Source organism: Dipodomys ordii, unplaced genomic scaffold, assembly GCF_000151885.1.
Source record: "Dipodomys ordii isolate 6190 unplaced genomic scaffold, Dord_2.0 Scaffold56, whole genome shotgun sequence".
NCBI classification, from domain to species: domain Eukaryota; kingdom Metazoa; phylum Chordata; class Mammalia; order Rodentia; family Heteromyidae; genus Dipodomys; species Dipodomys ordii.
In genome coordinates this window covers 5939754-5959672 of record NW_012267272.1, presented here as the reverse complement: position 1 = coordinate 5959672, position 19919 = coordinate 5939754, and the positions used below count along the sequence as shown (strand labels likewise).

Sequence of the window (19919 nt, the reverse complement as noted above, 5' to 3'; positions counted from 1 at the left end):
AGCGTGGGCAAAGGCCGGGGGTCAGGCTTTAGCTGCTGAGGAAATGAGTGGAGTCTGGACAGCCGCGGGAAGGCCGAGGAAACCGGGAAAACAAGCCGGGTCCCGCGGCCTCTGCTGGCTGCCCGGGGCTTTAGAATGTCTGCTGCCAGAAACGAGGATTGTGGTCTGGCGAATGGGGGGTGTGCTCTCTGTGGTGAAGTGAAATCCCCGGGGAGGAGTGACAGTTCCTCCTGGAGTCTGGCCACAGAGGCCTTCCTGTGAGGAGCTTTGGTGGAAAAGGAGTCTGACCCACCGCCCTCCACACTTCCCCCTCCTCCTCCCCTCCTTCTCCTCCTCCTCCTCCCTCCTCCTTCCTCCTCCTTCCTTCCCTCCTTCTCCTCCTCCTCCTCCCTCCTCCTCCTTTTTGTTATTCTTTTTTTTGGGGTGGCTGGGGGGTGGGGTGTGCCGATACTCAGGCTTGAGCTCAGAGCCTTACACTCTTGCTTGGGCTTTTCCGCTCAAGGCTGGTGCTCTACCACTTGAGCCAAACCTCCGCTTCCAGCATTTTACTGGTTAATTGGAGATCAGAGTTTCATAGACTCTTTCGGCCTGGCTGGCTTTGAGCTGTGATCCTCATATCACAGCCCACTGAGTAGCTAGGATTACAGGCATGAACAACTAATGCTGGCCCACTTTCTTTTTAACTTTGGAAGGTAGCTTTCCCTGCCTTCCATTCCGATAGACATTAAGGCAGTGTCTCACGCCTGGAATCCTAGCTACCCAGCAGGCTGACAGCTGAGGACTATGGTTGGAAGCCAGCCCCAGCAGGAAAGTCTGGGAGAGTCTTTTTTTTTTTTTAAATTGTGAAAATACCATATAGAGGAGTTATAATTACATGGGCAAGATAAAGAGTACATTTCTTATCAAGCATTGTTGTTTGTTTCCCCTTCCCATCCCTTCCCATCTTCCACGCCCCTGCAAAAAAGTGCCTGGGAGATTCTTATCTCCAATTAAGGAGCACAATGTTGGAAATGGAGGTTTTGCTCAGGTGATAGAGTGCTAGCTTTGAACAAAAAAGCCGAGCAAGGGCATAAGGCCCTGATTTCAAACATCAGTGCACACACACACACACACACACACACACACACACACACATTGATTATATCTAATCTTAAGAATCTCTTTGTGCATCTGTTTTTCTTTTCAGACGACTAGCTGTAGAAATATTGGGTCATGGGCATGAGTAATGTAAAATTCAATAGATATTGACAGATTGCTCTCTGAGAAAGCTACAAAGAATTTACAATTCGGCAGGGTGGGGTAGCACATGCTTGTAATCCCAGCTCCTTAGTGGGTAGAGACAAGAAGATTTTGAGCTTACATAGTAAGTTCCAGGCTAGACTGAATGACACAGTGAGATTACACACACACACACCACAAAACACCCGTCAGGCCTTACACTTTTTTGTTTTTGGTCCAGTTGTGGGGCCTGAACTCTGGGCCTGGCCGCTGTCCCTCAGCTCTTCAGCTCAAGGCTAGCGATCTACCACTTAAGCCACAGCGCCACTTCCGGCTTTTTTCTGTTTGCTTATGTGGTGCTGAGGAATCGAACCCAGGGCCTCAGGCATGCAAGGCAAGCGCTCTACCACTGAGCCACCTTCCCAGCCCCCTTACACTTTTTTTGGCTGGGGGCCTGGCTCCAGGGGTAGAGTGTCTGTCTAGCAGATTTGAAGCCTGAGTTCAAATCCAGTATCATCAAAATAAAAAGAAGAGAACATTTTAGTTTCCAAATGTATGAAAGGTCTGTTCTCTCTCCCCCACAACGTGAGGCCTACCATCTACCTTTTCTATTTAAATCTATACCTATATGTATATATTTGTGGTGCTGGTGGAACCCAGAGCCTTACAAGGCAGGACAAGTACTCTCTGAAGGGCTTCTGCCCCAGACTCTTCAATCTTTGTCTAACTGATAAAAAGGTGAAAAGCACTATCTTGCCCTTCCTTCCTTCCTTCCTTCCTTCCTTCCTTCCTTCCTTCCTTCCTTCCTTCCTTCTTTCTTTCTTCCCCCCACCCCTCTTTGCACGGTGTGAACTCAGGGCCTCCACTCTGGCTTAGTCTTTTTTCTTTTGGTTGGTTGTGGGGCTTGAACTCTGGGCTTGAGCACTGTCCCTGCACTCTTCAGCTCAAGGCCAGCACTCTACCGCTTGAGCCACAGCACCACTTCCATTTTCTAGTGGTTTATTGGAGACAAGAGTCTCTTGGACTTTCCTGGCTGGGCTGGCTTTGAACCATGATCCTCAGATCTCAGCCTCCTGAGTAGCTAGGATGACAGGCGCGAGCCACTGGCATTTCTATTCTCTAAGTCAGGAGTGATTCTTGCTGGATTTTCATTTTTAGCTGAAAGAAATCATCCTGAAGTTTTTACCTATCAATCGTCATAAGCATTTCTTTTTGTTTCTTTCCTCCTGCAGGCTGAGGCTGGCAAGATGGCGTCGGTGTTTCGCAGTGAGGACATGTGTCTGTCGCAGCTGTTTCTGCAGGTGGAGGCTGCGTACTGCTGCGTGGCGGAGCTGGGAGAGCTTGGACTGGTTCAGTTCAAAGATGTAGGTCCTGCATTCTTTGCAGATAAGAAAAGGCGGGACCGGTGTAGATAAGGGAGCCAGATTTCCCCGTAGTCAACAGAATGCTTTCTCCTGGGAGTGGAGCCTGGAGCTCTAGCTTGGAGCAAAAAAGCCAAGCCAGAGTACAAGGTCCTGGGTTCAAGCCAGAGTACCAGCCTCCAAAACAAACAAGTAAAGAAAAATACTAATACAAAAAAGTCCCAGAGGTGAGGCTCAGCCTGTCAAGAAGGAGCCCCTGAGTTCAAATCCCAGAAACACCAAATAATAATAATAACAACAACAACAGCAGCAGCAGCCAGGCATAATGGCCTACACTTGTAATCCTAGCACATAAGAGACTGGAATTTCAGGCCAGCCTGTCTCAAAAACCAAAAAAAGCCAGGCGCTGATGGCTCACACCTGTCATCCTAGCTACTCAGGAGGCTGAGATCTGAGGATCACGGTTCAAAGGCAGCCTGGGCAGGAAAGTCCATGAGACTCTTTGTCTCTAATAAACTACTAGAAAACCAGAAGTGGGACTGTGGCTCAAGTGGTAGAGCACTAACCTTGAACTGAAAAGTTGAGGGACAGGCTCAGAGTTCAAGCCCCACAACTGACAAAACAAACATACAACAACCAAATAAAAATTCAAAAAGATAAAAAATAAACTAACCAGGGCTGGGCATGTGGCTTAATGGTGGAGTGCTTGCCTAGCATGCATGAAGCCCTGAGTTTGATTCCTCATACACAGCAAAAGCCAGAAGTGGTGCTGTGGCTCAAGTGGAGAGTGCTATGCTAGCCTTGAGCACAGAGTGGCTCAGGGACAGAGCTCAGGCCCTGAGTTCAAGCTCCAGGACTGGCAAAATATAAAAGTACACAGATAACAACTAACAAGGAAGACGTTGGCAGCTATTGCTACCTAATATATACCTTTCCCCCCTACTTTCTCCTAGTTAAATGTGAACGTAAACAGTTTCCAGAGGAAATTTGTGAATGAAGTCCGGCGGTGTGAGTCTCTGGAACGCATCCTGCGTAAGTTCCCTTTCCCCCGGGCTGTGGAATGGGGGAAATGGCTTCGCCCATGATTTGTGCGGCTTCGCAGGTGGGAGGAGGCTGCGGGCTCCGCTGCGCCCCTCACCGGCGTCGTTTCAACCCTCAGATTTTCTAGAAGATGAGATGAAAAATGAGATTGTCATCCAGTTGCCCGAGAAGTACCCGGAGACCCCTCTCCCTCGGGAGATGATCACCCTGGAGGTAAGCTCTCCATTTCCCATCTTCCCCTGGCTAAGGACAAAGCCACTCAGGAGTTCGGTCTGTACTCCAGGAAAGGCGAATGCCCAACTTGGGGGGCCATTGTGCCAGTCCAGGGCAGAAGTTTGGGGATGCTCACTGGGCTTAGAGTAGGGATTTCCTTCCTTCCTTCTTTCCTTCCTTCTTTCCCTCCCTCCCTCCCTCCCTCCCTTCTTTCTTTCTTTCTGTCTTTCTTCTGTCTCTCTTTCTGTGGTGGGGCTTGAACTCAGGGCCTGGGCACTGCCCTTGAGTTCTTCTGCTCAGAGCTAGTGCTCTATCACTTTGAGCCACAGCACCACTTCCAGTTTTTGAGTGGTGTATTAGAGATAAGAGCCTCATGGACTTTCCTGCCTGGGCTGGCTTTGAATCGTGATCTTCAGATCTCAGCCTTCTGGGTAGCTAGGATGACAGGCGTGAGCCACTGGCTTCTGGCAAGGATCAGGGATTTCTTTTGTGGACACATGAGTAGTGCCACTGCCTGGGCCACATGTGGCCTGATGAGTCCCCTGTCCCACCTCTCTTCTGCCGTTTTGGCTGTTTGTTTTAGGATAATAAGGAGGCCTGCCTGCTCCAGGGGCAGTTTGCCTTGTCACACGCTGCTCACCTTGCTGTTTCTCTCCTCTTAGAAACAGCGCTGGCAGAGGGCCGGCAGCAGAGACTAGCTCTGATCAGAGGACACGGATACAAAGTTGGGGGCCTTTCAGTTAATTCACAGAGCCCAGCAAAGGCACCCTTTAAGCTGCCTCTTAAACCTTTTTTTTTTTGGGGGGGGGAGGAAGGAATTAGTCATGGGGCATGAACTCCAGGCCTGGGCGCTGTCCCTGAGCTTTTCTGCTCAAGGCTAGAGCTCTACCACATTGAGCCACAGCACCACTTCTGGTTTTCTGGTGGTTAATTGGAGAGAAGAGTCTCATGGACTTTCCTGCCTGGGCTGGCTTTGAACCGTGATCCTCAGATCTTGGCCACCTGAGTAGCTAGGATTACCTGCGTGAGCCACCAGCACCTGGCTTTGCTTTTCAACTAGTGCCTTCTTCCATTCCTCCCTGCCTCCTCCCTCCCTGATTGAATGTAGGGCTTTCTACTCATAAACGCAAATTAGGTGTCTTCTACACGGAGGTCTCTCCTCGACCTGGCTTCTGCAGGTCAAGTGGGAGAAGACGTAGCTTTTAGCTGTCACGCTTGATGGGGCCTGTCCTCTCTCCTTCCCTTCCTGCCTCCTGGAGTCTGGAAGGGCTCCTCACTCAGATGGTCGGTAAAGAGGAGCAGACTTCTCCAAGCTGAGCGATTTCTCCAAGTGCAATTACTTTCTCCTTTTGAGTGAATCTATCCCCCTCCCCTGTCCCCCTCCCCCCCACGCCCAGTTTTCTTTTTTCTTTTTTTTGGTCCAGTAGTGGGGCCTGAACTCTGGGCCTGGGCGCTGTCCCTCAGCTCTTCAGCTCATGGCTAGCACTCTACCACTTGAGCCACAGCGCCACTTCCGGCTTTTTTCTTTTTGCTTATGTGGTGCTGAGGAATCGAACCCAGGGCCTCAGGCATGCAAGACAAGCGCTCTACCACTGAGCTACCTTCTCAGCCCAGCTTTATTTTTTCTTGAGGCAGGATCTCATTAGGTAGCGCAGGCTGGCCCAAACACAAGATCTTCCTGTTTCCTTCAGCTTCCTAAGTGTTGGGATTACAGGCATGAGCTACCATACCTGCTTGAAGCTAGCCTCACTGTCTTCAAATGCTGTGAAGCTACAGTAGTATAAATCTTGATATTCTACTACAGATAATGAACCCTCCGAGAAAATACTTGGATCTTGTCATGTTAAAAATCTTGCTATTTTGGAAAAATACTTCGGAGGCATTATGACTACAACTTCTCCTATATCACTTCCCATTTTAACCATTTTATTAGTCTAACCATTAGTCTATTTTATTAGTCTACTCCTTTATCACTTCCCATTTTAACCATTTTATTAGTCTACTCCCATCCTCGCCCCATCCTCCTCCCTCCTGCTGGGCTACCACTGGCCTTTCTCCTCTCCTTGTTCACACAGTGCTTCACACTTAGGGTGCCTCTCCCTATACCTCCGCTGCTTCCAAGTCCAGCCCATCTTCCAGCCTCAGTGAAGCTCTTCTTTGTCTCGGCAGCCCCTCCCACTGCGCTGAGCCTGAGCCCATTCCCAGCCCCGCCCCACCCCGCCCTGCTTCTGTGTGGCATTTCCTCCTTGTTCCTCTAATTCCTGACTCCCGAGTTTCTGGGTCTCAGGAATTCTGAGGAGCCCAAGGAGCTTTATTTGTGTGGATTATCATAACTGATATTTAGCGTATAAACAATCTAAACAGGTAGGCCATACACAACATGTACTGATTTAACTGAAGACAGGATCCCATTACACAGTAATATGGCGAACATGAAAATAAGTTTTTCTAAGACAAAAACTTTAGTGAGGAGAGTGGAAATGTTACAAATGCCCTTCCCTCCCCTCCTTCCCTTCCTCTTCCCTTCCTTTTCCTTCCCTCTCCACTTCTTCCCCTCCCCTTTTCTCTTCTTCTTCCCCTCTTCTCTTCAATTCCCTCTCTCCTCTTCTTCCCTCTCCTCCCTCTCTCGTTCTCTCTTCCTTCCCCTCTCCTCCCCTTCTCCCATTCCCTCTCCTCCCCTCCTTTTTGTGTTTTACTTAGGGGAAAGATGCCTTGGGGTCCCCACGAAGCTCCTTTCTCGTGCCCAGAGCACCTTCCATCTTCCCCGCGTGGAGATGGGTCAGGCTCAGCTACGGTCTCCCCATGCGCTGAGTTTGTGACTGGACCCATCAGCTGCTTTCTTTTCTTTTCTTTCTTTTTTTTGGGTCCAGTTGTGGGGCCTGAACTCTGGCCTGGGCGCTGTCCCTCAGCTCTTCAGCTCAAGGCTAGCACTCTACCACTTGAGCCACAGTACCACTTCCGGCTTTTTTCTTTTGGCTTATGTAGTGCTGAGGAATCGAACCCAGGGCCTCAGGCATGCAAGGCAAGCGCTCTGCCACTGAGCCACCTTCCCAGCCCAACCATCCAGCTACTTTCTCTTCCACCCAATGCCTGTTGAGGTTTTGGTATCAGCCTGGTTTATACATAGCAAATAGGAATGTGATAGCTCTTTCTGCCTGGCTTACCTTCTGTTTCCTTTCCCATATAGACTATTCTAGAAAAACTGGAAGGCGAGTTACAGGAAGCCAACCAGAACCAACAGGCATTGAAGAAGACCTTCCTAGAACTGACAGAACTGAAATACCTCCTGAAGAAAACCCAGGACTTCTTTGAGGTCTTTTGGTGGGGACTGGAGCCCAGGGTCTTTCCTGCTTGCTCACCTTTGAACACTGGCTGGTTTGGAATATGAGCAAAACACTGTCTCTGTACCCACAGTCAGGTTATGGGTGAGGGGCAAAGGATTCTGGGTAGTAAGGTGGTACTGGCTGATTTAGAGGAAAAACTATTACAGTGCTCATTAAAAAGTATGCATCCAAAATGTCTCTGACAGAAGGGAAGCTGGCACGTAGGGGCTGTTAGATTGGTCGGATTGAGGGTTGGGTAAGGAGACACTCTCGAAAGTTCTCATGTGGAAAGGAGTACTCTGCTTTTTCACTTCTGTTAATTATTTGTGTAAAATTAAAGCTTTATTAAAAACAGACAAAACCAGCCAGGCACTGGTGGCTCATGCCTGTAATCCTAGCTACTCCAGAGGCTGAGATCCAAGGATTGAAGTTCAAAGCCAGCCCAGTCAGGAAAGTCTGTGAGACTCTTATCTCCAAAGAACCACTAAAAAGCTAGAAATGGAACTGTGGCTCAATTGGTACAGCACCATCCTTGAGCAAAAAAGCCCAGGGTGAGCACAACTCAGGCCTTGTGACCCTGAGTTCAAGTCTCAGTACTACAAGAAGAATGAGAAGAAAAAAAAAAGAGAGAGAAAAGTGTAGGGCTGGGGTACTTTTTCCAGTTACTTTTACATCTAAGTGATGGTATTGGTGTTTTGGCTTTCAGACAGAAACTAATTTAGCTGAAGATTTCTTTACTGAAGACACTTCGGGTCTCTTGGAGTTAAGAACCATACCCACGTTCATGACTGGAAAGTTGGGGTGAGTGGAATTCTGTTTCCTAAGAGTTATGGCTGGATGGGGGTCCTCATTCTTAGTTAAATGTCTGGCAGGTGGAACTTTTCCCTATGTTGTTTTTAGAATACTGTTTAATAAAATGCATTTAGAATTTGAGGCTTTTTTTTTTCCAGGCTTGGGGCTTGAACTCAGGGTCTGGGCACTGTCTCTGAGCTTCTTTTGCTCAAGGCTAGCACTCTACCACTTGAGCTAAAGCACCACTTCTGGCTTTTTCTGTGTATGTGGTATTGAGGAATTGAACCCAGAGCTTCATACATTTTAGGCAAGCACTCTGCCACTAACCACATTCCCAGTGCTGTCCCTGACCTTTTGTGCTCAAGACTAGTGCTCTACCCCTTGAGCCACAGGTCTACTTCTGGCTTTTTGGTGGTTTATTGGAGAGGATAGTCTTGCAGACTTTCCTGCCCAGCCAGCTTTGAATTGTGATCCTCACATTTCAGCCTCCTTAGTAGCTAGGATTACAGGTGTGAGCCACCAGTGCCTAGCTAATGTTTTGAGTTTAAAAGCAATTAGAAATGGTATGGTTAGATAATCGAATTATAACCATGCAGCAGTAATGTAATGTGTGGCATTCAAAAGAATATTTCATTCCGTGTTTAAATGAGATTGATGGATTTTAAAAACTTCTTCACAGGTGCGAACCACTGCATTTAGCTTTTTAAAAGTATTTCTGGTGCTTCACACCTGTAATCCTAGATACTCAGGAGGCTGAGATCTGAGGATGGCAGTTCAAAGCCAACCTAAGCAAGAAAGTCCCTGGGACTCATCCCCAATAAACTACCAAAAAGCCAGAAGTGGAGCTTTGACTCAAGTGGTAGAGTGCTAGTCTTGAATAATAGAAATGCAGTGCCCAGGCCCCAAGTTCAAGCCCCAGGACTAGCACGAAAAACACACTAAAGTATTTCTAAATATTTCAAACATTGAGTTTGGAGTTGGTATTATTATTATATTATCTAAAAGGCATGCTTGCTAGGTAGGTACTCTAACCACTTGAGCCTTGGCCCAGCCAGAGTTTTTTAGTCAATAGCTCTTTTAGACCCTGCTCTTTGAGGTGCTAGACATTGAATGAAATGAAAAGAAAATACATTTATTTAAGTTATTTTTCCTAACTTATTTATTTAAAGCCTTTACATTATCTTAAAGGTAATACATTAAAAGTCATAAACTGCCCCAAACTGGTGGCTCACGCCTGTAATCCTAACTACTCCGGAAGCTGAGATCTAAGGATTGTGGTTCAAAGCCAGCTGGGGAAAAAAAGTTTGGGAGACTCTTATCTCTATTAACCAGAGAAAGACTGAGACTGGAGGTGCGGTTCGAGTGCTAGAGTGCATGTCTTGAGCAGGAAAAAGCCAGGCAAGGCCCTGTGTTCAGGTGTCAGTACCAGCACAGAAAAAAACCAGTAATAAATGAATGAAAATGACTGTTTTCAGGCCATATGAGGAGCTCAGGTCAGCAAATACCTAAATACCTGCATGAGGGGAAGAGTAGAAACGGATAGAAGTCTTCTATTCATAGCACATTTCCCTCTTTTTTCTTCTTTTTGTGCTGATTCTGGGGCTTGAACTCAGGGCCTGGGTGCTATCCCTGAGCTTTTTTGCTGAAGGTTAGTGCTCTACCACTTGAGCCACAGCTTCACTTCTTGGTGGTTAATTGGAGATGAGAATCGCCACATTTTCCTGACTAGGCTGGCTTCAAACCACAATCCTCGATCTCAGCCTCCTGAGTAGCTAGGGTTACAGGTGTGAGCCACTGGCACCTGCTGTGTTTCTGTATACACACATATATGTATAAATGAAACAAGGCCATTGTTGAACATTGGCTTCCACCAGCTACAATGCTATCATGAGTAATCTTTCCTATCAGAGAAAACAGAAAGTCCAAAGAGATTTGGGGTGGGTTGGGGCTGGGGTACCAGGTGGCTTTGTGGCCACTGTCCCAGAACTGCTTGTGGAGGGGGACAGATGCCTCAGCGTGTCCGTGCCCCATGCCCCGTGCCTCAGTGGTGTCTTCTCTTCTCCCTGCCAGGTTCACAGCTGGTGTGATAAACAGGGAGAGGATGGCTTCCTTTGAGAGGCTGCTCTGGCGAGTTTGCCGGGGAAATGTCTACCTGAAGTTCAGTGAGATGGACACGCCACTGGAGGATCCCATCACGGTGCGGGGAGGGGAGGGGAGGGCAGGGAGAGGAGGGGAAGGGAGGAGAGGGCAGGCCTGCAGGAAGCACGTTCTAGATTCCCATGGCCTGCCCCATGGGTGCCCACACACTCAGAGCATTGTGGCTTTACGCCAGGACATGAATACTGCCTCCCTCCTTCCCTCCCTCCCTCCCTCCCTCTCTCCCTCCTTCCCTCCCTCCCTCTCTCCTTCTCTCTCTCTCTTTCTTTGTTTCTTTCTTTCACTTTCTTTCTTTTTTTGCTTGCTTTCTCCCTGTCTCTCTGTCTCTCTCTCTCCAGGTCCATCCATTTATTTGCATCATTTCAAGCTATGTTGGATAAGAAAAATCATAGTTACATGAAAACTTACAATAAAAAGAATGCACAATACACTTATACCCAACAGGTGTGGCTTGAACTCTGGGCCTGGGCGCTGTCCCTGTGCTCTTCAGCTCAAGGTGAGCGCTCTACTGCTTGAACCACAGCACCACTTCTGGTTTTCTGGTGTTTTATTGAAGAGTCTCATGGGCTGGCTTTGAACTGCGATCCTCAGATCTCAGCCTCCTGAGTAGATAGGATTACAAGCTTGAGTCACCTATGCCCAGCTTAGGGTGTTCATTTTTAATTCTTGCACTTTTTTTCTCTTGCCTACAACCCTAGGTAGGAATAATGCTATATGTTTTTCTATGGGGATAGATATTATTGTTAGATACATGATGTTTTCTCCCCTAGCACTATGTATTTGTTGGTTATTTATTTATATATCATGCTGGTGAGGATCAAACTCAGGACCTAGAGCATCCTAGGCAAGCACTCTACCCCTGAGCCAGATCTGTAGCTGTGTACCCTTTATGTAGATTATTTTACATTTGACAGTGGTTCATCACTTTTTGTAATCATGGCTTGGTAGGTAATAGTCCTGTAGTAGAGAGTATGAAGTAAATGTCTAGAAAATGGTGACCAGGGACATTGGAGGTCAGAGTGGATCCCTGGTTCTAGGGGATCAGATGACCTCAGTGATTCAGCGAAGGACCAGAGTAGCTTCTTCTATGGGTCGAGGAGACTTTTCAAATAAGGTAAAGCAGCCAGCTGTAGCAATCCCACAGCATCTTTACCCCCTTCCTGAGCCGCGGCCGCAGAGATGGCTTATTCTGATATCATTTTCATGGATGCCTAATATTTGCTGAGTGGACTAAACATTCTTTATTTCTGGGCATTTCATTTGCATTTCCCTTCTGAATATAGATGCCATTAGGAGCATCTTAATGCATGTGGATTTTTCTTTTCTTTATTTTTTTTTTAAATTTTGAGGTATTAGAGTTCAAACTGAGTTTCTCACATTTGCTTAGTGCTCTGTTACTTGTCTCATGGACTTCCCTGCCTGGGCTGGCTTTGAATTGTGATCCTCAGCTCTCAGCCTCCTGAGTTGCTAGGCTTGACTCTTATCTCCAATTAACTACCAAAAAACCAGAAATGGTGCTGTGGCTCAAGTGGTAGAGTGCTAACCTTGAGCAAAAAGTTCAATGATTGTGCCTTGAGTTTAAGCCCTAGGACTGGTGTGTGTGCATGCACACACACACACACATTAGTTACTCCTTTATGTTGGTTAAATGTCAGACACAAATTCATCCCTTCAATGCAGAGTATGTGGGTTAATTCTGGTGGGCCAGGCTAGCTCCTTTCATGTGCAATAGCTCTAGTAATCTAGTTCCTCTTCTGGCTGTTCTTGTTTTTTAATCACATTCTTAGAATGAATGCTGAATTTAAAGCCCACCTGGGTCTATAGTAGTGGAACAAGTAGTGAGCCTATTCCTGTGAAGCTTAAACAACTGTTCTGATTTTCCAGAAAGAAGAAATTAAGAAGAATATATTCATCATATTTTACCAAGGAGAGCAGCTCAGGCAAAAAATCAAGAAGATCTGTGATGGGTAAGAGGGACCATTCATGGCTTGGTTACCGATGGTCGGGGTCGGAATTGGGGACAGAGGTGTACAGTGCAATACAGGACTGGGCCGCATGCATGCTTGTTAGGATCTCACTTGATAAGATTATGACTAAAAAGTGCAATTGACGTGTGTGTATGTGTGTGTGTGTGTGTGTGTGTGTGTGTGTGTGTGTGTGTGTGCGCGCGTGTGCCATTACTTGGGCTTGAACATAGAGTCTCTTGCTTAGTATTTCTGCTCAAGGCGGACACTCTACCACTTGAGCCACACCTCCACTTCTGGCATGTTGGTAGTTAATTGGAGAGAAGCATTTTATAGATTTGTCTGCCTAATCTGGCTTTGTACCACAATCCTTAGATCTCAACCTGAGAAGCTAGGATTATAGGCATGAGCCACTGGCACCCTACTAACATGGTATTTCAATTTATTCCTTGGTATATACCCCTTATCTATTGCAGAAGAGTAGGCATGCTGAGCTGGTGTGGAGGTGGAGCCCTGTAATCCCAGGTGTCCAGAGGTGAGGCAGGAGGATTATGAGTCTGAGGCTAGTCTTCAGTCTTTCTCCCCTCCCTCCCCGCTCCCCCCCTCAAAGGCACAGTGCGTAGCATGGCTATGCCCCTTCCAAGCAGACATTACTCAATTCAGAAGTGTACAGTATACAGGAGTAGATCCTAGAGGGAGAGAGATGCCAGGCCTGCGGAATTTATTCTGGAACAGCTCTCAGGCTTTATGGTTTGAATGCAGCTCATTCACACAAGAGAACCATGGCTTCAGTGTCTCGAGTGAGGGGTGTGACAGGAATCCTTGAGCGTGGGATTTATTTCCTCTTTGTGTGTGTGTGTGTGTGCCAGTACTGGGGCTTGATCTCAAGACCTGGGCGCTGTCCCTTAGCTTTTTCACTTAAGACTGGGGTTCTACCACTTAAACCATAGGTCTACTTCTGTTTTTTTTGCTGACTAATTGGAGATAAAAGTCTCACAGCTATTCCTGTCCAGGCTGGCTTTGAACTTTGATCCTCAGATCTCAGCCTCCTGTGTAGCTAGGATTACAGGTGTGAGCCACCTGCCCCTGTCTCGGGGACTCATTTTCTGACTGTCCACCAGGAGGGTGTCCTGGTGCGGGGCGGGGAGGAGGGCCCTCCATACCAAGTCAGCAAACGCTGGCCTTGAAGAAGAGCGACTGAGGCTGCCTTTCAGCAGTCAGTGTGGGTGTCCTTTGGATTGTGTTAAACACAGGTTTCGGGCCACCATCTACCCCTGTCCAGAGCCTGCAGCGGAGCGCAGGGAGATGCTGGCTGAAGTCAATGCGAGGCTGGAAGATTTAATCACCGTGAGTGAGGGGCTCAGGGGTCTGATGGGGTGCCTCTGCTTTTGCGGTCCTGTTTCCCGGGGTGCCGGCTGGAGGGTGTGCTGTGCTGATCTGGTCGCAGCTGCAGGAGATTGCACAATGAGAAAATAGTACTTAGTATGCTGAGGGTAAGTAATGCTTGCTCAGGATCTGACCACAGCCCTAGTCAGCCTCAGGAGTCGGCCCTAATTGGATCAAAGGGGCCCTTGATTGCCAGCCTTTGCATCTACATCCAGCTAACCAGTCTGACCAGTGTTCAGTTGTTTAAGCTAATTAACTACTTCCATAAAAACAGTCAGTCAAGTTTCACCAGCCCAACTTCTCTTCCCTGGCGATGGATGGTGTGTGTCACCAGCGAGGGTGACACTGAGCATGTCTGAGGTGAGAGCCTTCTCCAGTCAGAGTAGCTTTGCAAGTGGTCCCTGAAGCCAGCTGTTGGTATATTCTAGAACATTCTAGTCAACAGAACTTTCTGGTGCAGCCCACCAGTTCCGGTGTTGGAACTAGGAGCTCTGGGAACGTGGCTAGTGACGCAGAGGAACGGAACTTTGTTGTGTGATTTTAATTAAATGTGAATTTAAGTAGCTGCATGTGGCTACTGAAAAAGCTGGCATAACTTTAGGTCCTAAAGGAGGGAGCTCAGAAAGCAGATGCGTGTGTGTGTGTGTGTGTACACGCACGCGTGCACGTGCATGTGTGTATGTATTAAAAGCCTTGCCTAAAAAGACATGTAACTTCCCAGAAAAATCTGTTTTTTTTTTTTTTTTTTTGGGGGTCCAGTCATGGGGCCTGAACTCTGGGCCTGGGCGCTGTCCCTCAGCTCTTCAGCTCAAGGCTAGCACTCTACCACGCCACAGTGCCACTTCTGGCTGTTCTCTTTTTTGTTTATGTGGTACTGAGCAATCGAACCCAGGGCCTCAGGCATGCAAGGCAAGCGCTCTACCACTGAGCCACCTTCCCAGCCCCCGAAGTCTGTTTTTTTTTTTTGGCTGGGACCTAAACTCAAGTCCTTATGCTTTCTTCTTGGCTTTTTCAATCAAGACTTGTGCTCTACCACTTGAGCCACAACTCCACTATCAACTTTTTTTTTATGGTCCTAGGGCTTGAATTTAGGGCCTGGGTGCTGTCCCTGAACTTTGTTTGCTCAAAGCTAGCACTCCACCACTTTGAACCACAGCTCCACTTCCAGTTTTCTGGTGGTCCATTAGAGACAAGAGTCTCACAGGCTTCCCTGCCCAGGCTGGCTTTGAGCTGTGATCCTCAGATCTCAACCTCCTGAGTAGCTAGGATTACAGGTGTGAGCCATTGGTACCCAGCTCAGAAGATCTGTTTATTCCTTTCATCTTGTCCGTTCCTTTCTTCCCTGGGCAGTTGCTCTTGAGGTCCCCCCCCAATACTGCATGGTAGTGTTCAGGAAAATGTGCTGAAGGAGGAATCCTGAAAAGTCTGTTTATGTCTATGGTAAACAGAAACCCCTGTCCTGTTGTGGGATTTGGGGTGGTCTTAGTGAAGCCAGCACTAGCTTCTCTCCTGACCAGTCTGAGCCAAGGATGAGCACAAGGCCACCTGGGCTGGGCAGTCCTTTCCAGCACGGCTCTTACAGCTCAGATCGGGGAGCAGGTGGTGGCACAGGGCAGCTGGCGTCAGGTGCCAGGGGACTAACTGACCGTGAGGGACCCATTCTTAAAGTGTGGGGAATATTCCCCCTGCTTATTCCTGTTTGCAGAGAGAGTGGTTAGCAGGTGTTTCCTAATGAATATGAGCTGTTCTTGTAACGTGAGCTTTGTTCTAAGGAGTATGGCAGTGCCGCCAAGGTGAAGTGTCTCCTGGAAACCCTCAGGCCAGGTTGAACCATTTCTTTAGGGACCTTAAGAGACACACCAGTGACCCCCTGGCTGTCACGAATCTGACAGCTGCAGAGTATCGCTTGTGGTCTGTTATGGTGGCCACATGTATTTATTGGATCATTAAGCATAAAGACTAATTCCATTAAATAAACTTAACGAGAACCAAATCATCCATTCTTTCCTCCCTTCACTGACCCATTTGTCATTTATTGGCGAGGTTAAGTATGAAAAGCATTTTGATGGTTACACTGATGTATACCGTGAGGCAGCTGTAATAAATGACCACAAGCTGGATGTCTTTATTTCTCCTCCTCCTCCTCCTCCTCTTCCTCTTCCTCCTCTTCCTCTTCCTCCTCTTCCTCCTCTCCTCCTTCTTCCTTCTCTTCCTCTTCTTCCTCTTCCTCCTCCTCCCCCTCCCCCTCCTTCTCCCCTCCTTCCCCTTCTCCTCTCCTCCTCCTCCTCCTTCTTCTTCTTCATTTTTATTTTTATTTGGTTGAACTCAGTGCTAGGGTGCTGTCCCTGAGCTCTTTTGCTCAAGGTGAGCACTCTACCACTTTGAGACACAGCTCCACTTCTGGTTTTCTGGTGGTTTATTGGAGATAAGAGTCTCACAGATTTTCCTGCCTGGGCTGGCTTTGAACCACGATCCTCAGATTTCAGCCTCCTGTAGCTAGGATTACAGGCGTGAGCTACCGGTGCCTGGCTCTGGATGTCTTAACAAAAATGGATCCTTCACAATTCTGGAGTTATGTCCAAAGTCGGTGTGTCTTCTGGGCATGGTCAACAAAAATGGATCCTTCACAATTCTGGAGTTATGTCCAAAGTCGGTGTGTCTTCTGGGCACGGTCCCTCCATGAGTGTGCGGGAGGCTCCTCTTGCCCTCTTCCAGCCTGTGGGGTGCTGTGGTCCCGCTGTGTGTCCCTCTCCTCTCCGTTGTGGTGGCATACTGTTCTTCCTGAGAGCCTCCTCTCTAAATTTCTTTGAAAGACAGCAGCCCTGTTGGACCAGGATCCACTGTAAGCCAGTACAATCTCATCGTAACTTGATTACATCTGCAGAGACCCAAATAAGGTCCAAGTCACACGCATCAGAGTTCAGACTGCAACCCAATCTTTTGTGTGTGTGTGTGTGGGGGGGGCATGATTCAACGTGTCACCACAGAACCATGAGGAAGGGTGTCTGCTAGGGCTCTCCGCTCCGCTAGGGAGGGTAGCCAGCGGGGAGAGGTGAGGTCTGGGTGGGTAGGAGAAGCCCCACGCTGGAGGAGCCTCTGTGTCTGTCATCCCACGCGCGTCCTCGCGTTTCTGTGCCTTGTCTTTCTTTCAGGTCATCACGCAAACGGAATCTCACCGTCAGCGGCTGCTGCAGGAAGCAGCTGCCAGCTGGCACGCCTGGCTCACCAAGGTGCAGAAGATGAAGGCCATTTACCACATTCTCAACATGTGCAACATCGACGTCACCCAGCAGTGCGTCATCGCCGAGATCTGGTTCCCAGTGGCCGACACAGGGCGCATCAAGAGGGCCTTGGAGCAGGGCATGGTGAGTGTGAGTGTGTGTGTGTGCGCGTGCGCATGTGTGTGCTATGTGTGCATGTGTGTGTGCACGCGCGTGTGCGTGTGCATCTTTATGGGCTCCCCATGGTGGCTGGCCTTGTGAACTTCTCAAGGACTTGGGTCACATTTTTCTCCATCCTTGTACCTTTGTTATCACTGCTAAGCACGAACTATGCTCAGTATTTATTTATTTATGTATTTATTTTGTGTGCGTGTGTGTGCGCGCACACCCACACACACCCGCACACCCATACTGGGGCTTGAACTCAGGGCCTGAACACTGTCTCTTAGCTTTTTCACTCAAGGCTGGCACTCTGCACTTGAGCCACAGCTCCACTTCTGTTTTTATTTTATTTTTTTGCTGGTTAACTGGAGGTAAGAGTCTCAAGGATGCTGGGCACCAGTGGCTCACGCCTGTAATCCTAACTACTCAGGAGGCTGAGATCTGAGGATCACGGTTCAAAGCCAACCTTGGGCAGGAAAGTCCATGAGACTCTTACCTCTAAGTAACCACCAGAAAACTGGAAGTGGCGCTGTGGCTCAAGTGGTAGAGCGCTTGCCTTGAGCTGAAGAGCTCAGGGATAACACCCAGGCCCAGAGTTCAAGCCCCACTACCAACAACAACAACAAAAGAGTCCCAAGGACTTTCCTACCCAGGCTGGCTTCAAACTATTATCCTCAGATCACAGCTTCCTGAGTAGCTAGGATGACAAACATGAGCCGCTGGTGCCCGACCAGTGTTTGGTCCTTATAGCTCTCTGTGTTTGTCTCCCGGATATTGACTGGGCATCAGGAGCAGGTGTAGGCGCCCCTGGGCAGGCTGTAGAAGCGGGTGGACAGCGTACGTGTTTGGAGGCTGTGATTTCAGGTCAAGCGAGGGTGGAGGGAAATCGGACAGGAAAGTGATGATAGATGGCGTAGCTAATCACCTGTGCACCCGTGGATTGCACCCGTGGATCGCACCCCGTGGGTGTCATGCACATAGGACAGGGACAGAGGGGACCGACAGTGTGAGGGTCTCAGACACGCAGGGCCCAGGTAGGAGGCAGCGCAAGCCTGGCAGGGCCGCGTGGCAGGGGCGCTTGTGGGCAGAGGGAGCCCAGGGGCCTTGGGGAGGTGGGTGTGAGAATAAGAGCGTGGGCGATCTTTGCCTCTTGCTGACGGACGTGGGGAGCGTGTTTGAATCATTTGTGGGATGTTGAGGAGAGGGAGCCTGCTGGGTTGAGGATCAGGGCGGCACCTGTAGCGGGTGGGAGCCATGCTTAGTCCTTTTGGTACAGAAGAGGAAATGGAGGCCCAGGGAGTTCACCTGCTACCTGGCTCCAGGCACAATGCTGAAGGCAGGATTTGAATACAGGACATGTTCCTCCTAACCCCCGGTACACTCCTGTGTCCCCACCCACAGCCCCCATATTACCCAGATGGGATATTGGGAAGAGGCACGTCTGCTTGGACGGGGCAGGCAGGGGGGCTTCCTGGAGGAGGCAGGGCATGAGCGGGACCATGCGAAGCTTGGGGGAGTGGGGGAGGGGAGGTGGTGCTTTACTGCGGGGGTTAGAGCGTGACCCCCCTCCCACTCCCCATAATCATGAAGGGGCCAGACTTACTCCCAGGCTACTTAAGACAGTTTCTGCAGGGGTGGAAGGGAGTCGAAGGCCCCGGATGGGGGACCTGGAGGAAGGGTAAGCGGCAAAGGAGAGGGTGCGGTGGCTTCTGCCAGGCACACGCCGCTTGCAGAGGGTGCGCACACACAGAGCAAGGAGGTGAGCAGGCCTTGCCAGGCTGATCTCATAACAGGGCGAGAGAGTCCTGACCTTGCGGTGTGACCTTGGGCGGGGAGCCATAGCCCACGTCAGGCTCTCTGCTGGTTAACTGGAGTGCAGAGTCTCAAGGTCTTTCCTGCCTAGGATAGCTTTGAACCCCAGTCCTCACATCTCAGCCTCCTGAGTACGTAGGGATTACAGGCGTGAGCCACCCAGTCCAAGATCTCTTTTACATCTAAGGTGTACTAGAGGATGTAGAGCCAGAATCCTAGGTCTAGAAAAGTCTGAGAACAAATGGGGGTGAGGAGAGGGAAAGAGAGACAGAGGGAGCGAGAGGGAGGGGGAGGAAGGGAAAAGGGGGGGGAACTGCTCTCTATCAAGGTCAAGAGGTGTCCCAAGCCTGGTGCCAGTGGCTCACACCTGTAATTCTAGCTACTAAAGAGGCTGAGATCTGAGGATGGCGGTTCAAAGCCAGCCTGGGCAGCAAAGTCCCTGTGACACTCTTATCTCCAATTAACCACTTAGAAACTGGAAGTGGCGCTGTGGCTCAAGTGGCAGAGCGCTAGCCTTGAGCAGACAGAGCTGAGGGACAGCGCCCAGGCCCAGAGTTCAAGCCCCGTCACCACCACCACCACCACCACCACTACCAACAACGAAGGGATGTCCCCCGTTCATGTGACAGGTCTGCCACCTCTTCTTTCTGCAGGAACGTAGCGGCTCCTCCATGGTCCCCATCTTGACTGAAGTGGAATCTAAAACAGCTCCCCCCACCTTTAACAGGACCAATAAATTCACAGCCGGCTTCCAGAACATTGTGGATGCATATGGCGTGGGCAGCTACCGGGAGATCAATCCAGGTAAGATCGGATACATTGCACGGTGGGCGAATGGGAAAATTCAGTACGGTGGCCCTCTTGGGGCAGGGGAGGCGAAGTGCTTAAAAACCGACATTCTTGAAGTCGATGTTGGTTTTCTAATGTCCTGCCCTTCATACATTCCAGCTGCTAAAAGATGTGTTGCCTTCTGCCTTACCTTTGTTGTTGACGATGTAGCTCAGCCTGGTCTCAGACTCACAATCCTTCTGCCTCTGCTGGAGGCTGACGTGCCTGTGAGTGACTGCTGGCGGTGTGTGGTGTGTGGTGTGTGGTGTGTGGTACGTGGTGTGTGGTGTGTGGTGCGTGGTGCGTGGTGCGTGGCGCGTGGTGTGTGGTGTGTGGTGCGTGGTGCGTGGCGCGTGGCGCGTGGTGTGTGGTGTGTGGTGCGTGGTGCGTGGTGCGTGGTGTGTGGTGTGTGGTGTGTGGTGCGTGGTGCGTGGTGCGTGG

The 19919-nt window shown here is 49.3% G+C and overlaps 1 protein-coding gene across 1 annotated transcript in view; it reads left to right on the top strand.

The window, feature by feature from the left end:
* The window catches only part of Atp6v0a4 (ATPase, H+ transporting, lysosomal V0 subunit a4), a 59518-nt gene that overhangs the window by 18210 nt on the left and 21389 nt on the right, over window positions 1-19919 (top strand). Inside the window, exons 3-12 of the mRNA XM_013021553.1 lie at window positions 2451-2582; window positions 3533-3611; window positions 3739-3833; window positions 7021-7146; window positions 7863-7957; window positions 10019-10145; window positions 11990-12072; window positions 13323-13416; window positions 16608-16820; window positions 19304-19454. Coding sequence (XP_012877007.1) covers window positions 2451-2582; window positions 3533-3611; window positions 3739-3833; window positions 7021-7146; window positions 7863-7957; window positions 10019-10145; window positions 11990-12072; window positions 13323-13416; window positions 16608-16820; window positions 19304-19454 — 1195 coding nt within the window. The remainder of the gene's footprint in view (window positions 1-2450; window positions 2583-3532; window positions 3612-3738; window positions 3834-7020; window positions 7147-7862; window positions 7958-10018; window positions 10146-11989; window positions 12073-13322; window positions 13417-16607; window positions 16821-19303; window positions 19455-19919) is intronic.